At 48.4% G+C, this 22,698-nt stretch overlaps 8 protein-coding genes across 8 annotated transcripts; 4 read left to right on the plus strand and 4 right to left on the minus strand.

Annotated features, from left to right (window-relative positions):
- On the minus strand, positions 1–1,612 carry esdC (GTP-binding protein EsdC). Its single transcript, XM_032069290.1, has 2 exons — positions 828–1,612; positions 1–776 (listed from the first exon to the last, which is right to left on the minus strand). The coding sequence occupies exons 1-2, from the start codon at positions 1,017–1,019 to the stop codon at positions 171–173; spliced, it is 798 nt and encodes a 265-aa protein (XP_031920877.1). The 5' UTR covers positions 1,020–1,612; the 3' UTR covers positions 1–170.
- An 833-nt stretch (positions 1,613–2,445) lies between these two features.
- On the minus strand, positions 2,446–9,005 carry BDV27DRAFT_151016 (DNA-directed RNA polymerase II core subunit RPB2; the record flags this gene model as incomplete). Its single annotated transcript, XM_032071315.1, has 13 exons — positions 2,446–2,608; positions 2,683–3,575; positions 3,606–6,296; positions 6,654–6,655; positions 6,893–7,010; positions 7,066–7,350; positions 7,405–7,919; positions 7,975–8,068; positions 8,116–8,350; positions 8,416–8,522; positions 8,580–8,818; positions 8,875–8,929; positions 8,979–9,005. 13 exons carry the CDS (start codon positions 9,003–9,005, stop codon positions 2,446–2,448), a joined length of 5,424 nt encoding a protein of 1,807 aa, XP_031920878.1.
- Positions 9,006–9,279: 274 nt separating this feature from the next.
- Positions 9,280–10,061, plus strand: BDV27DRAFT_138678 (putative TOM core complex subunit Tom6). The gene is made up of 3 exons (XM_032069291.1): positions 9,280–9,507; positions 9,581–9,630; positions 9,714–10,061. Exons 1-3 carry the CDS (start codon positions 9,388–9,390, stop codon positions 9,718–9,720), a joined length of 177 nt encoding a protein of 58 aa, XP_031920879.1. The 5' UTR covers positions 9,280–9,387; the 3' UTR covers positions 9,721–10,061.
- A 386-nt stretch (positions 10,062–10,447) lies between these two features.
- Positions 10,448–13,251, plus strand: BDV27DRAFT_138680 (transcription factor domain-containing protein). Its single transcript, XM_032069292.1, has 2 exons — positions 10,448–11,301; positions 11,352–13,251. Exons 1-2 carry the CDS (start codon positions 10,726–10,728, stop codon positions 13,071–13,073), a joined length of 2,298 nt encoding a protein of 765 aa, XP_031920880.1. The 5' UTR covers positions 10,448–10,725; the 3' UTR covers positions 13,074–13,251.
- A 1-nt stretch (position 13,252) lies between these two features.
- Positions 13,253–15,187, minus strand: BDV27DRAFT_138682 (nicotinate phosphoribosyltransferase). The gene is made up of 5 exons (XM_032069293.1): positions 14,958–15,187; positions 14,813–14,896; positions 14,134–14,753; positions 13,651–14,086; positions 13,253–13,598 (listed from the first exon to the last, which is right to left on the minus strand). Exons 1-5 carry the CDS (start codon positions 15,067–15,069, stop codon positions 13,381–13,383), a joined length of 1,470 nt encoding a protein of 489 aa, XP_031920881.1. The 5' UTR covers positions 15,070–15,187; the 3' UTR covers positions 13,253–13,380.
- A 941-nt stretch (positions 15,188–16,128) lies between these two features.
- Positions 16,129–17,681, plus strand: BDV27DRAFT_138683 (putative PHD finger domain protein). Its single transcript, XM_032069294.1, has one exon. The coding sequence runs from the start codon at positions 16,354–16,356 to the stop codon at positions 17,617–17,619; it is 1,266 nt and encodes a 421-aa protein (XP_031920882.1). The 5' UTR covers positions 16,129–16,353; the 3' UTR covers positions 17,620–17,681.
- BDV27DRAFT_138685 (RPC34 RNA polymerase subunit family protein) lies at positions 17,681–19,280 on the minus strand. Its single transcript, XM_032069295.1, has 2 exons — positions 18,867–19,280; positions 17,681–18,793 (listed from the first exon to the last, which is right to left on the minus strand). Exons 1-2 carry the CDS (start codon positions 19,121–19,123, stop codon positions 17,983–17,985), a joined length of 1,068 nt encoding a protein of 355 aa, XP_031920883.1. The 5' UTR covers positions 19,124–19,280; the 3' UTR covers positions 17,681–17,982.
- Positions 19,281–19,461: 181 nt separating this feature from the next.
- On the plus strand, positions 19,462–21,644 carry sti1 (Hsp90 cochaperone STI1). The gene is made up of 4 exons (XM_032077591.1): positions 19,462–19,636; positions 19,689–19,882; positions 19,941–21,265; positions 21,319–21,644. Exons 1-4 carry the CDS (start codon positions 19,572–19,574, stop codon positions 21,469–21,471), a joined length of 1,737 nt encoding a protein of 578 aa, XP_031920884.1. The 5' UTR covers positions 19,462–19,571; the 3' UTR covers positions 21,472–21,644.
- Positions 21,645–22,698: the final 1,054 nt, after the last annotated feature.

Below are 22,698 nucleotides of genomic sequence, written 5' to 3' on the forward strand. Positions count from 1 at the left end.
TTCTTTTTTGTGTATAAAAATGATCTCTTCGGAGTCCCTGTTACGGAGAGACTGTGTTCTGGGCATCATGGCATAACTGTAACATGCCATGTTGATTGACATTGCTTGACAGATGGGGCCAACCCATCTCCATAAAATTGACAAAGTAAAAGCTCCACCAAGTGCATGATTTACCGACGTACAACAATGCCCTGGCGACGAACACCCCGGCGGGCCCGGCGGTACTCCTCATCACTGTCGGTCTCGGAGCAGCTAGCCTCAGACGACTCGGTGACGTAGCCACAGCGGCTACCACCACAGTCGAGCTTGACGCGGTCGCCCTTCCGAGTGATACCGTAGCGCTCACAGCGGCAGACGCTGGCTGGGTCACTCATGGAAGAAAGCGATGATGGCGAGGTGCTGCCAGAGGAGCGAGAAGACCGAGAAGACAGGGATGAGCCAACTGAGCTGGGCGGGCTGTTGGAAAGGGAGTACTCGTCTGACAGGCGGGAACCCGCAAAGCGCATGGAGAGGTCCTCCATGGTAGGAGCGAAGTCGGTCTCCCGGATTTGGCGGGAGGCGTAGGGCTTGGAGGGCTTGGGGTGGTGGATCTTAGACGGGGACGGAGCACGGCCCTTGACGACCTCCTCAGAGGTTCTTCTGGGCTTCGCGGCAGAAGAGCTGGATTTCTTGCTTCCTCCAGGAACATCGAGGATGTTCAGCTTGCGGCCGGTGGTTGGCTCAATGGTGTACTCAACGGCGGGGTCATGGGAGACGTGGTATCCATCCATGATGTACTAGAAGAATTAGCACTTGTCAACAGTCATGAACAAAGAGGTCGAACTCACATAGTACCAGTAGCGGCCGCCGAGTTTAAGCATGGAGGTCTGGAAGCGGAACTTGCCAACCCATGAACCGGGCTTGCCCTCATCCCTGGAGAGGGGGATCTGGCGGGAGTAGTTGTCCCAAGAGCCAAGCAGATGGACAGTCTTGACATTGGACGAAGTCCGAAGAGTGAACTTGAGTTGCACAGCGGACATTTTGAATGATTGACGTAGTTAGACTAAAGATTAAATAATATTCACGGTGAATGTATAGATGATCGTGTCGAAGTCAAAGATGAGAGCACTCTTCCACAGTATTAGATGCAGGAAATATAAGACTTGAGTCGAAAGACTACCAGAGCCGATTCAATCAAGTCCGTGTTGGTATGTTGGTTAGTTGACTGCGGTATCCAACAGTAATGCTCGCGGATCCAGTCCACAACACGAAATTAGAAAATGATAGTAAAAAGCCTCGGCGATAATAATGAACAAGGCTGAGCAAGGTTGTGAGCTGCTGAATGGAGACGTCGACCAGCGACAAAGTTGAACTGTCAAAATCAAGATGGGGATAATGGGGATTGGTGTATTAGAGAGCACAGCTCGTCTGTCAGGGGGGATTTTGAGTATGATTTTTTTTGTTTTTGATATCAAAGGGATGAAGGGGGCAAGTATAGAAAGATGATTATTAAGGTATCGTAGTAAAAAGAATTGAACAAAACAACTAAACCAATGCAACCAGTGCACAGGTGTCTCCAAACAGGGAAAAATCTAAGGGCAGCTCCAAACAAGACCAGTCTTGCTGAAGAACAGAAAGAAAGGAAAGGGAAGAGAAGAAGGCGCAAGGCTTCCTGGCGGCTGCGGCATCTTTAAGGCTGTTTCTTTGGAAACCTCAGGTCCATGTTCCTTTGGCTCTCGTCACACGGCATCCACTGCTATTCTTGGAGGCGGTGGAGTCACGACGGTCAACCGCCAATTGCCAGTCCTATCGCTCACTTCCCCGCCCATGCCCGTGCCAGTCGGCGGGTAACTGGCCTGGTCCATTGGTCGACTGGCCATCCAACCACCATCCCGGACTTACCGCCTGTGAGTCCCATCACATCAACTTTCCTCGTCAATGCCGGTCGACGAACAGGATGTCGACATTGAACGCTTCGCTCCCTGCAGGATCGTGATAAGGTTTACCGGAAAATTTTTACTCAGGGAGGGGTCAATTCCATCATCCCCTCCAGCCGACTATGTATCATACTGATGTAAACAATGGTCGAAGAACCGGAATCCCAGCAGGTAAGGGCTGCATCTACAAGGATGAAAGCAACGGAAGGTTCCAAAAAAAAATATACTCTAAATTTTATTCTGATATGGTAAGCAACGAAAAGACACAAACATATGTTCGCTTCTTCAGAATCATCCCCAGCAGCAAGAAAAGGAAGTGTGTGTAGGTACCAAAACCATAATAAGCATCCCTCGAATCCACGGTACGCCGGAAAAATGCCAAATCAATCTGTTTTCTTGGTGGACAACACAGAAAGCTTGAGAGGATAAGGATTAAAAATGTAGAGAAACACCGCGTAAGACCATATCGTAACAGAAAAGAAAGCCGATTGTACAGATGCATGGATAATGGACTCCTTACGGCGGCCCCTCACCGCACGGACACGCCGGAACGGTTGGTAAACATGCGGGCAGCAATGTTCATCGAGGCCAGCTCTTGGAACAGAAGCTTGGCGGCATACGGGATATGCACCTGCGAGATCCTGTGCTTGTTGTTGCACAGTCGACACTCGAAAAGTCCCTTCTTCAGTTTACTGCAGCGAGAGGATCATCGTTAGCCCGATTACAAATCAATATAATTTATTCAGGGGGCAGGGAAATCACTTACGCAACAGGCGTCATTAATCCGCAGTCATCGCAGATGTGGACGCGGAACGGGTCAGAAACGTCAAAGAGACGTTCCTTTAGGAAGGCACTTGCTCCATGGGCGATCATACAATCACGTTCCATCTCTCCGAATCGGAGACCACCATCACGGGCACGACCTTCCACGGGCTGTCTAGTCAAGATCTGAGTCGGTCCACGAGCACGGGCATGGATCTTGTCATCGACCATGTGTCGCAGACGTTGGTAGTACGTAGGTCCCAAGAATACCTGAGCCACTAACTTCCGGCCGGTATGACCGTTGTACATTACCTCAAATCCGCGAGACTGGTAGCCGTGCTCGCGAAGTAAACGAGAAACAGAATCGACAGTAACATCGGTGAAGGGTGTTGCATCACCCTCAAAGCCACGCAGGGCTGATACCTTACTAAGCTGGCACTCAATCAAGTGAGCAATGGTCATACGCGAGGGAATGGCGTGAGGGTTGATAACTAAATCGGGCGAAACACCTTCCCGAGAGAACGGCATGTCTTCCTGACGGTAGGTAATACCAATGGTACCCTTCTGTCCGTGACGCGAAGCGAACTTGTCTCCAATCTGAGGGATCTTGGTAGTCCTCATACGGACCTTGACGAACTTCAGATCATCATTGCTGGTGGACACCAGAACCTGGTCCACAATACCGCTCTCCGTACTCCTAAGAGGCGTGGAGACGTCCAGCTTTGTATGGGCTTTCGTTCTCTGGCCGAGCTCCTCCGCGTCGGGAGCCAGAGGGGCCGTCTTACCAATGATGATATCCTCACCAGAGACACGTACGCCAGGAGCAATGATACCATCCTCATCCAGTTTATCATAAGTGCCCTTTCTCATGCCAATCGTATCCTGTCGCATTGGCTTCTCAAAGCGTTCAACAACCGTCAACCCGACCATCTTCTCACTGTCCGTGTACGTACGGTAGAAAAGACTGCGGAAAAGACCACGGTCAATACTGCTTTGGTTCATAACAACCGAATCTTCCTGATTGTAACCGGAATAGCAAGCAATAGCAACGATGGCGTTCTGACCAGCTGGCAATTCACGGAAACGCAGGAACTCCATTGACCGTGTTGTCGCCAGTGGCTTCTGAGGGTAGTAGAGAATATTCGCCATGGTCTCCATGCGCTGGTCGAAGTTTGTCAAGAACACACCCATAGCCTGCTTACCCATAGCAGACTGGTATGTATTACGGGGCGATTGATTGTGATCAGGGAAAGGAATGATACTAGCACAAACACCGAGAATCATACTAGGATGAATCTCACAATGTGTCCAAGTATGTGCCTTCTGGCTCAGTATAGAGCGGACACGTTTGTTAGGATCAAGTTCTTCTTCAGGAAGGGCATAGCCAGCCTGAAGCTGTTTGGAAATATCCAGGTCTTCCGGTGTCATGACAATCATGATCGTCTCTTCTTCTTCGGCGTCAACATACTCTACCACACCCGATCTCACTAACCCATCCCATCCAAAGTAACGTTCTCTACGATCTTCAGGGTCGAGGTCGGGTGGTAATTCTTTGTCTTGTTCCAACTTGCGGATGTGTTCCTTGTTTAAGACCAGACCGCCGCAGTTTTCGCTCTTCGGGTCATTGTCAATGACGAACAACGGCCTGCAAACACGTCCAGCATCCGTGAAAATTTTGAACTCCCGCTCACGGATATCACGAATCAAGCTGACTTCGTGAGAGATCATGTTCCGTCGCCGCAGCGACTGCATCGTATTGACAAGATGAGCGGGATCTCTATGAATACCAACCCACACTCCATTGACAAAGACCTTTGTTGCGTTAGGTGTGACTTGAGGCTCAAACTCCTCAAGAACTTCCATGTTACGCTGAATCATGAAGTCAATGATAGGTTCGCTAGGTGTACCAACAGTGACATAACACATGAGAGCCAAATTCTTGACCAGGCCACAAGCCTGACCTTCAGGGGTCTCTGCTGGACAAACCAACCCCCAATGGGTATTGTGAAGCTGGCGAGGTTTAGCAATTTTACCATCACGACCAATAGGCGTATTGGTTCGACGAAGATGTGACAAGGTAGAAGCGTAGGTATAACGACTGAGCACTTGCGACACACCAGCCTTAGCGCTTGCGGCCTTCTTCTGTTCACCCCAGTTACCAGTAGCAAGGGCGTACTTCAAACCACCGGTCAGTGTACTGGCCTTGATACCAATATTGAGGTAGATCTCTCTGTTGGTCTCAACGCATCTCTGGACATAACGCTGGAGATCACGAGTAACTCGGGTAAACAGAACACGGAAAAGGTTCGCCAGAAGTGGACCTGCAAGATCGAGACGCTTCTTTCCGAAATGATCACGATCATCAACATCCCGGCGGCCTAGAGCACACTGCAGAAGTCTGTGGACCATATAACCCAAAAAGAATGCCTTTCGAGTCTCACTACCTTCGCTCTGTGAGATATGAGGAAGCAGCTCCTTCTGCATGATTTCACGCGCGTATCTCACACGACGCTCATGGTTCATGCTTGACTGGGAAGAGCCACGCTTAGCAATGAAGTCCAAAGCAACTTCACGATCTTGAATGACGAAACCCTCTTCAATACAAGGCTTTAGCATTTCCAGCATAGGGATATCGTTACGGTCGTAGCAAATGTGGTTAAGAATGTCCTCGTCAGAGACCACACCGAGCGCTCTGAAAACGACAACGATTGGAATGTCGGTTTTCACGTAGGGCAATGTCGACCTGATAGTAGGGCCGAATCCGCCCTTTGCACTATCACCCTTAGCGAACAACTTGAGAGAGAGTTGAGATAGAAGTCGAGACCCCTTCTCGACGGCACTTCGAATTTCGGCGACATAAGGTGTTGGACTCGGAGGTGCTTTCTTGAAAACCTGGACCGTGTTACCTGCACTTCGCTCCTGGGCAATCAAAACCTTTTCGCTTCCGTTGATGATGAAATAACCACCGGAGTCGTAAGGGCATTCATTCCAGTTGTACAGAGCCTGCTCGCTCAGGTCCTTAAGAATACAATACTTGGACTTGAGCATGATAGGCACTTTTCCGATGAAAACGGTTTCCTCTTTGGCTTGATCGGCCGGCAGCTCCTTCTGCTCCCACTGGAGGTAGGTGCCACGAGCCTTTCTGTCTTCATCTTCCTCCATCTCCTCATCGTCACGATCAGCAACTGATCGCTCTCTACCTTCCATGATTCGCTTTGTAATGCCGAGATAGAGGGGACTAGCGTAGGTGAGGTTTCGGAGACGAGCTTCCTGGGGCAACATAATAGTAGTGGCACCATCACCCTCAGTAACGGAGGGACGGGAAAGCATAACTGTTCCGAACTTGAGCTCATAGCGACGGACAACAACGGGGTCGACTTCATCTTCGTCCGGTGGAAGTGTCTGGTCGAGTGTTACTTGGCCTTGTTCCTCCACCAGTTCTTGCATTGTCGAGGAGATGAATTCATCGAAAGAATCCAGCTGCTGCGAGACTAGACCCTTCGTATCGAAGAAAGACGAGATGACAGTCCAGCAATCCTCCGAGGTGATTCCCTCCTCCATATCATCGTAAAACTCATCCTCGTAAGCATCATCGTAATCAGCCATTTTGACGGAGTTCTGCCACCAATACTACCCAGATAAAGAATCAATCAGTAAGCGCAAACAGCGCGACGCGCTTGAATAAAAGTTCCCGCGCACAGGCTGTCTTGCTGCCGAAAGAAGCAGTGACACCTGGGAAGGCGTTGTCGCAAAGAGACACTGGGAAAAAGTCAGTGAGCTGGGAATCTCAGGTGGATGAAAAGTGAGAGACCCCAGACAAACTGTGATGATGGGGATGAATAGCGCAGTGCTGGGCTTCACCTCCGGACTCTGATGGATCTTGAGCAGAGCCGCCACTAGCCTCGACCGCGGTCTTGGCGCTCTCAGCTGACTAACGCGGGAGCCAAATAATATACCACGTGATATGCAGTTTACGCCTGAGGCACTAGAGGATTTTGCCTTGACTAAAAATGGAATCGAGGAATGATATTGACTATAATACATAGGCCCATAAATTTCCCAATGCTAGCAAGGTCGGTTATAAGAACTGTAGAAGAGTTTCAAGCATTTCCTTATGATCTTTCTGTCCGGGATCATCGTCCGAAAGCCCTTCAATTTGTTCTACGACGATGTCAGTACAATACCATAGAGAGGAAAGCAAAGACTAGACTTACCTTTCAATGTACCTTGAATAAGAGAAAGGCCTTCGTCGCGGTCCGCCAAGAGGGACACAATCTTCTTTTTAGCACCGTCATCTTCAGCCACAAGCCACGCCAGCATCACATCGATAAGCTTTCGAATTCATGTCAGTTTTCGGAGCAACCTTGCTAGAAAGATAGCGACGAACCTGGAGGGAGAATAGACCTGCATCAAACCGCCGAGAGAGCCATTCAACTGCCATCACCTCGCGTTCCTCTTCAGTGAAATTCTTTCGTTCTTTCTCAATATCTTGTTCAACTGGCGATACCCTCGACGCATAGTCGCGCCTCAGCTTGACTAGCTTCTCAATCTTCTCATAATCTTTTTCCATGAACTTAGCAAGAGTACGGATACGGGCTGCTGAACCCCCAGGTAGTAGACGCAGAAGCGAAGCAAATATACCCAGCAGATGTTCTATCGTTTGATTCTCTTGCTGTTCGAGGTCAGTTTCAAACCTATGATCTGAAAAAGCTAGAGGCAACCCTACCTTCTTCATGAACATTCCAAACACTGTTCTCAAGCATGCTGCTTCGACAAACCTTTCGCACGCGGGCCTGCCTCCCAGTCCACCTAGGGCATGATCCAAGACCCGCAAAGCGCGCGGTTTACTGAACTTTCCCTCCTTCAGCATGATTTGTGCAAGTTCAATACCTTCGCCCTCAAGAAACTTTTCCTTCCCAGAATCTTCATCAACAAGACAGATCAAGCAGTCAAACAGGTTCTCCACGAATTCTTCCTCGTCTGAATCCTTTGCAGGATCGCGCTTACGGTACTGGCTGAGTAGTTGAAGAAGGATATCAACGCCCTCGAGGACAATGAATTTGTTTCGCGTCTTGGATGACGACTGCAATAGAATGGCTAATATTTCAGCTGAGTATTGCTGGTTTTGGCTGACCGGTCTTTCCTTCTTCTGTATGCGAGCCAGGAGCCATGGAAGCAGATTTGAATCATCGCCTAGCCTCTCTGCATGCGATGTTTGTGACGCAAGGTTCTCCAGGACACCTTTGACGAATTAGTATCGCTTTCATGTCTCAGTCTAGGAACAGGGCCAACTCACTCAGTACATAGTAAACTCCTGCTCTGTCGACATCAGACTCTTCGTCCAACCGTGACAAGTTCTGGGCTAATAGTTCGATGAGGTCGGCGTCCAACTAGGGATGTCAGCATTATATAGCAAATATTGAACTTGGCAGCGTACCATTGCATTTACCAATGTATCCCATTGTTCTTGCTCTGCTTCAACGTCTTCGTCGGTCAACTCACTGATGATTTGAATCGCATCAATGGCAATATCTGCGTTTTCGTGCGAGAGCAAAGAGATCAGAGAGCCTACGCAGCCCAACTTTGAGAACTCCGCGTATAATTCGGGGTGCTCTGAGAGAATGGATAGTCCCTTAATTTCGCTGTCTAGATCGGCTTCGGAGGCCAGGAACCTGGACATCCAGTTAGCACCGCACGTATATCGCCCCGAATGATGAAGCGTAGATGCACCGCATACTTTTGCGGGTCGTTCTCATGTTTTCCGCGCAATTCGGCATTCTTTGATATCTTCTTCTCGAAATTGAGAGCAAATCGTCGCAGCCATGCGGTGTCGAATTTCTCGGGCTAATCCAGACTCTTAGCTTCCAAGGGCTGCAGCTCCGCAAGGTCGGGTGTACCTACCGCAACATCCCCTCCGTCCTGCTGATCAATATACTGCATCGCCTGAGCTGTTTGGTGCTCCATACCGCCTCCGAAAAAGCGCCCTTCCTCATCGTCTGGGATATCCTCGGCGTCAAAGTCCGGAGGTAAATCTGGACCGGCTTCACCATCATCTTCGTTCTCATCTTCAACCATTGGCTCCTTTCCTTTGGATTTCACATCGCCATGTGCATCTAACTTAGCTGCCTTGTAGAGTTCGTCTTTGGTGTCGAAGGTCAGTAAGCGGCAAAGGAAAATGTAGAAGGGTGGCGTGTACTTGGATCTGTGGTAGCGTCTAGTTTGCGCTTGGCGCTGGCTGCTGAAGTAGGTTTCTTTCTTCGTTAGCGCTAGTGACCCTGATATAGATTATAGATATCTTACCTTGAAAAGCTCATCTATGCTGGTCATTGTTGCGGCTTGTGTAGTAGGAGGTGCGTACTTGGAAGAAACCCACGTAGCCTACCAGCCAAATATGGCACCTAAGTAGTCTGAAAGAGATAATTCAGATTTTTCTCAAGATAGGCCTGACAACTGAAAGATATACTTTCTATATCGCGCTCAGGAATTTGTTCTGATCACTTGGTCGCGCAGCTGCTCCGATGAGATTACGGGCGGCGCGATAAGCTAACAACGCAACCGCCAAGCACCGAAAGATTTCTCGGAGCGCATCGATTTACTTTCATTTCCGCAGCCTCAATATCATTACTTCAGCTTTGCCTCTCTACGCAAACATCACATCCAGAGAAGTACTTCTCTTTCAAATACCACCCTCACTCTTCACATCTTCACAATGGCTCCCAGACAACGCGTCGTCTCTGCTCACCAGGAGAAGAGCTTTTTGGGTGCCGCCTACGATGAAGTCACTCATCCCGAAAACGCCACCATCGTGAGAAGCGTTCTTGTCTTCGGCGTAAGTTAACAATTGTGCAATATTTTCGCCTATGTTTGACTTGCGGTCGAGAGTCTGATTGTCCTTTTCACAGGCCGGTGTCGCTTTCCTTTATAGCTCTCTCAGCGAACTTCTGCTCCCTCCGTAAGTCGACACATTCCCCCCTAACGATATCGCGATAACCTCGATCCTTTTTGGTGTTCTAAAAAGCTGATGAGCGTTTTTAGTCTGTGAACGGAATATCCGAACGCATCCGTGGCTCGCAAGTATCACTCGGATATAACTTCTTTGGGAGTCAGGCGATTTATTGAGGTCGATTCGGAATAGACTCGAACCTGCTATTCTTTTTCCTTGATTTTAAGTAATGGATACCTGTACTATATTGCATGGATTGTGCTTTTGTGGGCATATATGTTTTTGGATGGACTCGTGTGGCGTGCATTATCATCTCCGATATGTCTGAAAAGAACATGAAAACCCAATACGATATGACATCCTTCCGAGTTTGACCCAAACTCTTATGGGAAAGACTTCAAATACTCCGTCCTAATATGATTGATGTGTTCGAAATAAGATTGGATCTCAACGATGAGCTTCTCCAATACAAAGACTAGCCTCATCTTGAATACAGAATAGAATATCTACAGCTGCCAGAGAGATTCTAGATTTGTAGATTCAAAGTTGAAGGTGTTTGCAAGGACTCTATTCATAGCAGGCAAATCAACAAAAATGCCGCAGCGCTATAGAACGGCATCAGAGCGAGTTGCGGAATAATCAAACCAAATTAGTACTTGATACCTGATACCTCAGGCACCGAGATGCAAGTGTGATGTGTGCATAGTCACTTGCACTGTGAAATGGTACCCGATCTTAAGATCCGATAACGGCCAGACTGATAACATAGTACGCTCTCCCATTCCCATCCTTCGAGACACGGCATGTCAATATGCTAAACCAACGCCTCAGGTTCATTGGTCTGACCATCCGCCAATGAAGCCACACGGCGTCTGGCCACTTAAAAACTTCCCAATACTCGAGATAGCGGGGAAAAGCCCACAGCTACCCCACACGGGGAACCTCCGGAACACCGCCCTCAACTGCCGGGGAGATCGCTATCAAATTTCATGTTTGTAATTGTGCGAATACAACTCCATTTGAGTCTATAGCTGATTTTTTTTTATGCTGGTTCCCCTTCCCGCACAGCTGCAGTAGCAGCTTATCTACATAATTGCTTCCATCATGATAACCACGAAGCGCACGGCGTCAGACGCAGACATACATCACGGTGAGCCTGTGGCGAAACGAAACTCGCTGGGGTACGATGCGCGTACGCCCTGGCTACAAGATTCTAAACCGCCTCCGACATGGCGGACTCTAGGAAACCGGGCAGTTCGGCCGTCTCTGCCACTCGAAAACATGGTAGCTGCTGTGCAGGACCTGATTGATCCAGATTTCGATCCCCTTATTGCCATTCTCGATGAAGAGCCACGGTTTCTGAAGCCACTTCCTTCTCACATTTCCCCGGAAGACCTAGAGTTTCTACGTTTCCGTGGAGCTCTCTCGATTCCAGAGAGCGGGCTGCGCAATGAGTTGCTGCGATGCTATATCAAATGGGTACATAGTTTTATGCCAGTGTTGAACCTGCAAGACTTCCTAAGGTGTGTTGCGGAGAACGATCCAAACGGTAACATCAGCCTTCTTCTATTTCAGGCGGTGATGTTTGTGGCAACGGCCTTCGTGGATCTTAAACACTTGCAAGATGCTGGGTATGCGACTAGGAAAATTGCGCGGAGCGCGTTCTACACGCGACTAAGAGTAAGTACAACAGAGCGTATATCTACCATCTGGAGCTAACCGAGAAGCAGCTCCTTTATTCCCTTGATTGCGAAGAAGACCGAATAGCCATCTTGCAAACTCTACTATTGATGACATACTGGACCGATCACGTAAATCATCCACAGAGAGACATATGGGACTGGATTGGAGTTTGCAATACCCAAGCTCATTCAATCGGATTAAACCGCGACCCTACTACATCCCCCACAATGGACCTCAAAACCAAACGATTAAGAATACGTCTGTGGTGGAGCCTATATTCCCGGGACCGTCTCATCTCCTTGGGCATGAGACGACCTACGCAAGTCAATGAAGGAACCAGCAACGTCCCAATGTTGAGACTAGACGATTTTGAGTACGACTCCTTTCATCCATCTGTTATCAATATGTTCCATTGCCGCCAGCTGGAAGATCCGTCCCATCAGAAGCGTCTGGCAACTATGTTCATGGAGAAAACTAAACTTTGTCAATGCATCGGTCGCGTGCTCTTCGCCCAGTACTCTCCGTCGCAGCGCCTGTTCGGTATAACTAATCGGACCACTATTACTCTAGCCCCTAGGCAGGCTTCGGAATCGGAGTTGGCTCGATGCAGTCAACGACTCGACTCGTGGGTCAACTCCCTCCCGAAGGATGCACAGTTCATTCCTGCTTCAAAAACAAGCTTTAACGATGGAGAAGATGTCTTACTTCTCCACGGTGCGATGGTGAGAATGCTGTATCATGCTACTATAAGTGCTTTATATCGACCGTGGGCGTATGGGTCCAACAAAGGTCAGAGTAAATCACGAATCGAATTGACCAATACTGCACGGTCAAAGATGCACGATGCAGCTATAGGGATTACACATATCATCCAAGGCCTGAACCAGCTGAACCTCACTCGATTTTTGCCCCAGTCCGGCGTGACAGTCATCATACCAGCTACTGTGCTACACCTGGCTAACTCAATGTCTGATAATCCTACGGTGCGAGAAGCCAGCATACGTAACTTCCACCGGTGTGTCCAGGTTTTGCAGGGATTGAAGGAGCTATATCCAGCCGCAGATATGGAAGTTGCCAACATCGAAGCCGCCGTTAGAGTCCAGTCAGACAGTGCGAGTACATTACTCAAAATCATGCAATCCAACAGTATCAATCTAAGCCAGCCACAGCCCGCCGAGCCATATCGGAGGGGGAGTGATGTTGCCACTATACAGACATTATCCCCAAGTGAAGACCAAACACCAGAGCGTTGGATCTCGTCGATGGAGACAGAAACTGCGAATAAGCCACACAACCCTAGTTCAGAGCCTCCCAAGCCCAACCCCGTCGATCAAAGGTCGAAGCGGAACAGCGTTGTAATCAGTACAGCAGCCAACAAGACTAGTGCCTCTCCGTCTCAGGCTAAGCAAGATTACCTTACCCCTACGAACGACTTTGACGATCACTTCAACTCCGCCTTCAACTCTCATTCTCCTCTTCCTGGCTCCACATTCAACCCGTCAAGCTTTCTCGATATAGACTCAAACAACACCGAATTCCCGCTCTTCCAGTCGTCAAGCCATCCGGATATTGATATCGACTGGGCAGAGGATTTCTTACGAGGAGCAGATTTCAAGATTGACTTTTCTAGCTCCGCGCTAGAGGACCACAGCAGAGATTTCTTCTCGTTCTCGGATAAACGGGAGGAAAGCTCAAATGCTCCTAGGAAGGAGATCACGGGTGATTTGGATAAAGACCTGGGGCTGAACTCTGGTGACGAGATGTTTTAGGGTGAAGCGTATGTTTTTATTGCTTCTTATACATATATCTGTCCAGCTTGCAAAGTTTTATCATCCTGTACTCATATAGTCGTGATTATTCATCAGCGATACCCTGTTTTCATTGCAGAAGCGAGCGATGCTTTTGATTCATGCAGCACAATATCCACCCAACTAAAACGAAAAATCCTTTTCTGTTTCAATATAGATTCATAGTTATAGATCAGTCCTCCGTCTATGTAGAGTATCTCTATGGAAAAAACATATTATCGCCGGTGACCGTCCTCTATTTGGCACTCCGGTCTTAACGTCTAGGCAACTAGCGCTTAGACCAACGGTTGCTCTCGTCACCTTCTTCCCATTCGTGTTCGACATAGCCGAGTTTCTTCTTCACTTCCTGGACTTTCTGCTTGTCTCCCGTGTTCTTGCCCATGTTGTCACTGAGCTTGACAGCCGGGCGACCATTTGCTGTAGAGATCTTGATGACGATATTGAGCGGCTTGGACTTTTCGTCATTTGATTTATTTGTAAAGTCGTCTGCTTATATTTAGCCCAGTGCTTTTAGAGTGTATTTGAGATTAGTACTTACTGGTAAAGAATGTACCAACACCAAAGACAGGCTGGAATCCAGCTTCCTCCGCAATGACCTTATACTCGAGACAATGCTCGATGTTGAGAGAGTCAGAGAACACCATAGTCTTTTTCTCCGTGACGCCTTCCTTGTCGTAGAAATCCCGCACCATCTTTACGAAGTATACAGGATCGCCAGAGTCCTGACGCACACCGGTATAGGCTTGAGCATAAGTTTCATTGGAGGTCTGAGCGCCACCGTCATGAAGTGGTGCAGTGATCGGGGCCTTAGTCTCCGCCTCACTTTGAACAGTCGACTCGCTGGTTGTAGCAGGTCCAGAAGCTGAGGTGCTGACTGCACCAGCTCCTGCGGAGGTAAATGGAGGAATTGGCTTCCGAAACGCATCGAGAAAAGCGGGGGTGCCGAATGTGTCCGTCAAGGCAATACCCAGAACCTTGTCAAGGTCAGTCTCTTGCAGATCTCACAGGTGATTTAACGTACCCCTTTTCCAAAGCAGCCAAGCCAGTACCGCAGGGCCGTCTCGTTAGCGTTCTCATAATCATCCGTAATGGCTGCAATGGTCATATACCATTCATGCGCCACCGTGCCGACAGGCTCGACATCATATTTCATAGCAAAGTGAACATTACTTGACCCTGTGAATTTACCCCTCCACCCTTGTCGCTTCCCCTCCTCAGCAGCCTTCATCAGCCCAGTCATCACCAGGTCGTGGGTATGGTAATCACGGCGTCGTCTCGATCCGAACTCAGAAAAGATGCAACCGTTCTCAAGCAGCGTGCATCCTTTCCGATATGCCTTCTCCTCTTGACAACTGTAATCCCAGTCCTTATCGCTGAACATAAAGTATGCCTCGCTCGTCAACGCTAATAGCGGGATCTCGTACAGAATCGTGTCAACCCAAAGACCTTTGACCAGATACTCGACGTCACCCATATCACTGTCGCTGCCGGTATCATTCACGGGCGTAAACTTGATTTCAATCTGTTCAGAAGGCTTGAGTTTGAACGTGGTCAGGAAATCCAGGTACGCATCGTTGAAGTATGGACATCGAGTCTTCAAGAATTTAATCTCTTCTTCCGTGATTCGAATGTTGGCAAGTCCTACCAGAGACTATGGTCATCCCGACGCTCGCACAGTCATTCAGTAAGGCCATACATACTGTCCATTTGCTTCAGAAGCCATTTGTGGGCCCCGCGCGTTAACTTCATATGCGGAGTACGGTTCGTGAACCCGTAAGTCACGTCTATGTAGTACAACTCGTCAGGGAATTCAAACATACCACATAAAACCCGAGAAATACTCACGGACATCGGGGAAGTACTTCAGAACGGCACATTGCATCGTCAACTTGTACAAATCGGTATCAAGAAGAGAGCTAATGCCCTCCGGAATTGGAGGGGAATCTTCTTTGCCCATTATGACTTATTTCCGAGACCTCTATAGGGGTGCTAGCTGCGGTGGTTAGAAGTACTAGGTGGATGTAATGCACAAGATTCAATTCAATGGGTTACAAGCCCCAGTCAAAGGAAAGAAATTGTGTAGCAAAGAAGTTTATCAGGAGCTGAAAACAGTCATATCACATTGCTGCGGGGAACTACCAAAAAGATGGTGTTTGTACTGTTTGCATTGTATAATATTCGTCATGCTTGCTGCGGGGGGCTTTAATTGTTGATTACTGGCCTATTGCACTGCGATTCAACCTCTTGCCAAGCAACGTATTAGTGTTACTGGGGTGGTTGTGCTGATTGCGCAGCTGAGCGAAGCGAAGTACTAGCATTATAGGAGGCTGCGCGAAAGGATCTGGGTTCTTATTGGTTGATAATTGAGTAGTCACGTGGTGTTACTTACCGCTTTCTTGCGCTGCAATGCCTTGGTAGATTTCTAGATTATTTGAATGCGCTGCAAAGCCTAGGTTTCTAGATCTTTTGAATCGGCTCCTCTGCGGCCTCTGCCTTCTTAGGTAAAGTAGGTCATTTAGGTAGACCGTAGCCAATCTATGTAGTGCAATCGATTCGGACCATCTAGATAGAGTTAGTATAATTAATTTAGATAATCTTAGTAATTTAGATAGTGTAATCAATGGTTATGTGATCCCTCCGCTGCGCAAGTATTCTGCCAGGTCCTTGAGCTGGCAGCCTCTAGTATGCTGGTTCATAGTTGGTTACTATAAGTCTATACCGGCTATAGATTATACCGAGTAACTCTCAGTTCGCAGTGGGAAACCTCAGCCAAACAGTCCATAGCAACTTGAAGAAGTAGTATCATTGAAAGATATTCATCAGACAATTACGTTGTCATAGAAAATATATCAACATCAGTTATCACCAGTTGTTGCCTTATTTGTAGGGCAATGACTGCCCCGCCAGTTTGATAAGAATATGGTGGCTAATGCCCATGACCATGTGGCTGTGCAGAGTTTGTTCTCAGGCACATCGGGTGTCTTATTGTTCCGGTCGAGACAGTTGCCCTGTAGGCGCCTTATCCATTATCAGCCAACGCTTGTTGCTTGTTCAACCTCCACGCTTGGTTCACACGTTCTGCCAGTTGCGATTACGACAGGTGCTCGGTTATGTCCCTATTTTATACAAAACAACGAGGCGTCTGCTTTTAAAACTAACTACATCAGAAACTCTGGCTAGCCCGAACCACTTCAACATCAGTGGCGCATATTAATCAAGGTCGCTTGAGAACTACATTGATATGGCGCACGGCGCTGAGGACTGTGCATCCGTGCTAGAGCAATTCGTTCATGATGTTGCGAATCTGCCAGCGGAAATCAACCACTTGATGGAAGAGATCCAGGCCAAAGACAAAACCATCCAAGAATGTCGCACTACGATCAATTCGAGAGATAATAGCTTACAAAAATTCATCAAAATGAATGGCAGTCTGACGCCGAATCCCAAAGAAGAGCAATACGGAAAGGTCATACTACAGAATCTTGACAAATCGCAACAGCTACAGGATGAGAAGATACAATTGAGTGAGAAAGCCTGCGTTTTGTTAGACCGGCAAATCAAGAAACTGGACATCAAAATTCGTGACTTGCAGAATGACGGTGTTCTTTCGAACGATCCTCCCTTGCCCTCTCTCTTCAACAACAGCGACCAATACCGAGATCCCCCAAAGATCTTTTTTCCCGACTCCGCCTCCGACTCCAACTCATACAACTCTCCCCTACATCCTACGTCCGGGAACGCCAACGTTATAATAGGCGCCACTCAGAGACTCAATCAATCTCTGGCTCGATCAGCGGGTGTGGCTGCCCTAGGCTCTCCGACTGCTGCGCGAAGCTCAGCTCCCGCAACTCCCGCCGGTGGCACAGCTCATTTTCACCAACGACAACGCGAATCATCAGCTGGCGCTGTGGAGAACAAGCGACGGCGTTTGAACCCTTCACTAGGAACGCTGCCAGCAGCATCGTCGAATCTCCGACAATCCTCTTTAGGCCCCGGCACACCCAAAGGAGGTACACCAGCCTCTAGTCGTGCTGGTAGTGCCGGGCCACGCTCATCAAGCACAACTAAAAAGGCCTTGACCAAGAAGGTTGCACCTCATCAGCAATTGAAAAAGATCAAGGCATCATCTGGACTGAATGGCAAATCAACTAAACGGTCCTCTAGCGCCAGTGGCCGTATAAAGCTTACTACAAAGAAATCGCCTTCCGCCCCCGGCGGCGATGAAGACGAGGATGATTCGATGCTCAGCAGCGCTGATGTCTCAGATTCCGAGAACAACAGCGATGCCCGGCGTGGAGATGATGACATGGAAGAAGAGGAAGAAGACGAGGGCAACGAAGATACCAAGGTCTATTGTACTTGTCGCAGCGTTAGCCATGGCGACATGGTTGCTTGCGATAACGAAAATTGCGAATTTGAGTGGTTTCACTGGAAGTGCGTCGGTTTGACCAGGGAGCCTGTAGGCACATGGTTTTGTCCTCAGTGTGCAGCCAAGTTAAATAGTTGATCATGCCCTCTAGTTTACCTTGATGATTAGCCTGTTGTATTTTTTTGAAATTGATTGTCATCTCATTCCATTGAGCAATTCAATAGCTCTTGTAGATATTCAGCCTTCCGCCGTTTCATAAGGTACAAAGATTAGGCCACGAAATGAAGCAAATCAATAGCTTCTGTTAGAACCAAACCATCCGTATCCCAATTGCACTTTTAGGCCGTAAATTCCCCGCAAGAGAAAAAGATAGGCCTCGACCATAGCCAATCCCAAGATTCGTGAAACGCCATCGCTATGCAAGCAAACATGACTGGCGCCGTTGCGCTCATTGTACATAAATAAAAAGAAAATAACAAGAGGACACAGAGTCAACGGAACCTAAAACCCGAGAGCCTTTTCCAGCCAAGGGTCAAAGTATTCGCAGCTTTCTGGGCTCACGGCTCCTCCAGGAGCGCAAAGTTTAAACACTGGGCAGGTACCGCAAGGTGCCTCTGTCATGCCGTTAGTTACCAGCCGGTCATCGATACCCTTATCCTCGCCTGCGGGCTTGCGCGCTTGCGACTGCTTAACAGCTTCCGGATTTTTGACCGACTTGTACATCTCCCCGTTGTTCAAGGCCACCAGCTTACCATCGTAGCAGAGCATATCAAGGAGTTGTGTTATACTCTCTTCACCCAGACGAACGGGAGTAATTCCACTCTCATTAACTGCACCTGTGAGCATCGATACGGTTGGATAGCCACGGTAACCAGCCGGAAAAGGAATAAATGTTTTCTGCCCAGATTCTTGTTTGACAGACACGCTACCATCGCTAGTTTTCATGCGCTTGGTTCGATGCGCGTCTGCACTTGGAACTTCAAACCAACTCTTTCTGCTCACTGTGTACTCAATATACCCAGCGACAGTGTTGATGAAATTCTCATCGAGTACTCCGTCAGTGAACCATGCGCCACCGGTAACATCCTCGCTGGGGGCAAGGCCCGCCAACATGTACATTTTCCGACTTGGGAATTTGACATTGTGCACGCTCTTGATATAGTTCTTTCCCTCCAAAGATTTAAGGCAACGGTCTAATATAGACTTGTGTAAACCGGTTCGAGTTCCGATCGCACGGACCCAGATACCGTTGCGACCAGTAGAGTGGATCACATTATATACCAAACTTTCGTCCGGGCTTAGGTTCTGAAGTCTGAGAGTAAAATTATCATGTTAGCCTATCATGTGGGAGGTCACCCGAAAAGTCCTAGAGAACAATGGCATACTTTTCAGCATCTTCCCGTGAGATGATCTTCCAAGCCAATCGGTCATTTTTGCCCTGGAGAAGGCGAAACAATTTCTGATCAACGAGCGATTGGGTGCATCGCAACAGAAGCGCAAGGTCCGACTTGGGGACTATGCCCAGACCAAGTAGGTCCTGCTGGTAGAAGAGTTGGTCAGGAGGGTAGTTGTTCAGGCAATGTTCGTAGAGCTTAGAGGCGAGCTCAGTCACTGAGGCGCCGGAGGCCCCCGCGGATGTCATTTTCAACGAGATGAAACCGAGTCAACAGACAAGTGCAATCACCGATAAGGCTTATGAAAGGGCATATTCAGAGATGCATATTAGACCAGCGTCTATCTAAACCAAGGAGTGCCAAAGAATACCCGACTGGGTTGAAGAAGAGCCTGTGAGAGAAGAACTTGGCGAGTGCGACAGCGGCAGAAAAAGATGTTTTTGACGGCTTTTCCATTCCCTTTTTGCCCGTAGCGGGGAGCAGCTGCCTAGAACGGTCTAGCGCATCAGAGCTCCGACTCATCCAAGTCATACCTGCCTGAGGCACTCAATTCCTCTCGGAAATTTCGAGAAGCTCCGCAGATCTCATTAACTGCCGCAGCTTCCCCCGTCAGCAGTCGATCTCAACTGGAGTTGGTTTCAACCGGCACATCTTTTCCATTTCACTTCAACCCAACCGCTACTGAACCCTGACAGCATGGCTGACGCTTTAAAGGCAGAGGGCAACAAGGCCTTCTCTGCAAAGGACTATCCTACCGCTATGTATGTATTTTACCCCGCTTTACCTTATGCTGTCGTACTAATCGCTTTACAGTGACAAATTCACCCAGGCTATCGCAATCGAGCCCGAGAACCACATCCTTTACTCCAACCGTTCTGCAGTGTACTCTGCCCAATCCGAATACGAGAAAGCTCTCGAAGATGCCAACAAGGCTACCGAAATCAAGCCAGATTGGTCCAAAGGCTGGCAGCGTAAGGGAGCTGCCTATCGCGGCCTTGGAGACCTTCGTGAGTGATGGCTTGGCTTTGGTTGTTTCATCATCAAGTGTCACTAACAGACTTGTAGTGGCTGCTCACGATGCGTACGAAGAGGCCCTCAAAATCGAGCCCGGAAACGACCAGGCTAAGTCCGGTATGAATGCCGTCAAGAGGGCTATTGATGCTGAAGCTCAGGCCGACGGTGTCACTGGTGATCCTCTGGGCGGACTTGGTGGTATCTTCAACGACCCTCAGCTTTTCCAGAAGCTGGCCAGCAACCCAAAGACCTCTCCTCTCTTGGCAGATGGCGAATTCATGGCTAAGCTGCAGCGCATTAAGCAGAATCCGAATAGTGTCGGTGAAGAGATCAAGGATCCCCGCTTTTTGCAGGTCATGAGTGTTCTGTTGGGCATTGACATGAGCTTCGGTGCTCCTCCGGAAGGCGCTGCCTCTAGTGCCGCGGAACCCCAAGAAGACGTGCCAATGCCTGACGTCCGTCCCACTGCCTCTGGGGCAAAAAAGGAACCCGAACCTCAGCCTGAGCCCGAGCCTGAGGATGAGGAGGCAATCGCAAAGAAGAAGGCTCAAGAGGCGGGAGATGCCGAAAAGAAGATTGGTAACGACTTCTACAAAAAGAAGCAGTTCGATGAGGCCGTTCAGCACTACGAGAAGGCCTGGGAGCTGAACAAGGATATCACATATCTCAACAACATTGGCGCCGCTAAGTTCGAGAAGGGTGATCTTCAGGGTGCTATTGAGATTTGCCAAAAGGCCATTGAAGAAGGCCGTGAAGTTAGAGCTGACTTCAAAACCATGGCCAAGTCTTACACAAGAATCGGCACAGCATATGAGAAACTTGGCGATCTCACTCAGGCAATCGAATACTATAACAAGTCGCTCACCGAACACCGAACCCCTGACGCCCTTACAAAACTCCGCAACGCAGAAAAGGCCAAGGCTAAAGCTGAGAAGGAAGCCTATATCGACCCAGCTGAGGCTGAGAAGGCTCGCGAGCTCGGCCAAAAGAAGTTCCAGGAGGCTGACTGGCCCGGCGCTGTCGACGCCTTCACTGAGATGACGAAGCGTGCTCCCCAGGATCCCCGAGGTTTCTCCAACCGCGCCGCAGCTCTCATCAAGCTAATGGCCTTCCCTCAGGCTGTTCAGGACTGCGACGAGGCAATCAGTCGTGATGCCAAGTTCATCCGTGCTTATATGCGCAAAGCACAGGCTCTGATGGCTATGAAGGAATACAACAAGGCTTTGGATGCTTGTACTGAAGCGCAGGAAAATGATGATGGAACCCATGCCCGCGAGATCGATCAGCAACAGCAGAAGTGTTTGGAGGCTCAATTCAGCTCTCGTGCTGGCGAGACCGAACAACAGACCATGGAGAGAATCCAGAACGACCCAGACGTAAGTGGTGCCAACCATGTTTGCCAACTTTAGATTATACTAACTCTCAACAGATCATGGCTATCCTTCAGGATCCAGTCATGCAGAGCATTCTGCAGCAGGCCAAGAGCGACCCTGCTGCTCTGCAGGAACACATGAAGAATGCACAGGTCCGCCTTAAGATTCAAAAACTGATGGCTGCTGGTGTCATCCGCATGGGACGGTAAACGGAAACTCCGTGGCTGTAAGGGGATAAGTACGATGGGATGAATTGAGACGACAGTAATCTGTTTTCGACTAAAAGGAAGGCCAGCTTATGAATTGATGCATTTTCAGCTATATTTCATTATCATAATGATATATTGTCCTATCTTGATTATGTTCCACTGGAATGCCTTCTCTGCATTCATGTTGCGCCTGAGTACTAGTAGGTGCCTGAGTATTCCTTGCACTGCCGTTTTAGGCAAAATCTCCACAGCGCCCGGCGGTAAAATCTGGCAAACAAAGGAATCAGGGACAGAGAGATATAGTGAGTAGAAAAGCCTAGCTAGGGTATATAAGTCAGATATAGCCCCTAGATAATTTGGGGTGATGAACCAGCTTCTATCTCATATTCTCAATACATGTAGGACAGCAGTATATCCTGTTATGGCTTGTTGTAGGCTGCGAAACTTTTGCGTGCAGATTATTGTCCCATGCGTTTTTGCTTGCATCGTGGGTGATCGGTAACCATGGTAGTATTAGTGTTAGCTTTCGTTGGAAAGATTGAAGGAAAGGGTAAATTCGGCCCATTCTTTGACCCAATGCCATGCGAATGAAGATATGCATCTTCAGCAGATGTCCAACTTTTATTGTGGTGTGGCCTCATACCATACCAGTGCCAAATATATATATGCATTTGATATACTTTTGCTGATGAAGAGAGCCTTACCCATTGCTTTTGTCCTTGTCCCCTAATTTGTTTCTTTTTCTTTCCCATCGTGACAGTTCTTTACGAGTTTTCTTGAATGGTTTTAGGCTCATTTGGCCATGATTATCATCTATCCTTTGCCCTAATTCTACGAGTCGTCACGTTGGGAGAATTATACAGTAACAAGATAGATTTAGAGTCATTGGTCAATGCCTCCGACTTGATTCAAGGACAACCAACAGAATTTCTGGATAGGCCGATCATTAACAAGAGAATTGCAAGTGGAATTACACGTCAACCCGTGTATATTACCAGACAAGGAACTGATAGACTGCAAGGAAGTCAGAAGGTGCGCCTAATCAGAGAGGGCCAACCCTTCTTAGGGCTTGGCTGCTGACAGAACCTCTCAGCCGCACGTCCAGTGGCTGGGAAAACAAATGTGTTACGAGTCACGACCGACCCATTCGAAAGAAAGATTCTTTTTCTTTTTTCTTTTTTCTTTTCTTTTCTTTTCTTTTCTTTTCTTTTCTTTTTTTTTTTTTAA

This window comes from Aspergillus caelatus (assembly GCF_009193585.1).
Source record: "Aspergillus caelatus strain CBS 763.97 unplaced genomic scaffold BDV27scaffold_399, whole genome shotgun sequence".
Classification (NCBI taxonomy): Eukaryota; Fungi; Ascomycota; class Eurotiomycetes; order Eurotiales; family Aspergillaceae; genus Aspergillus; species Aspergillus caelatus.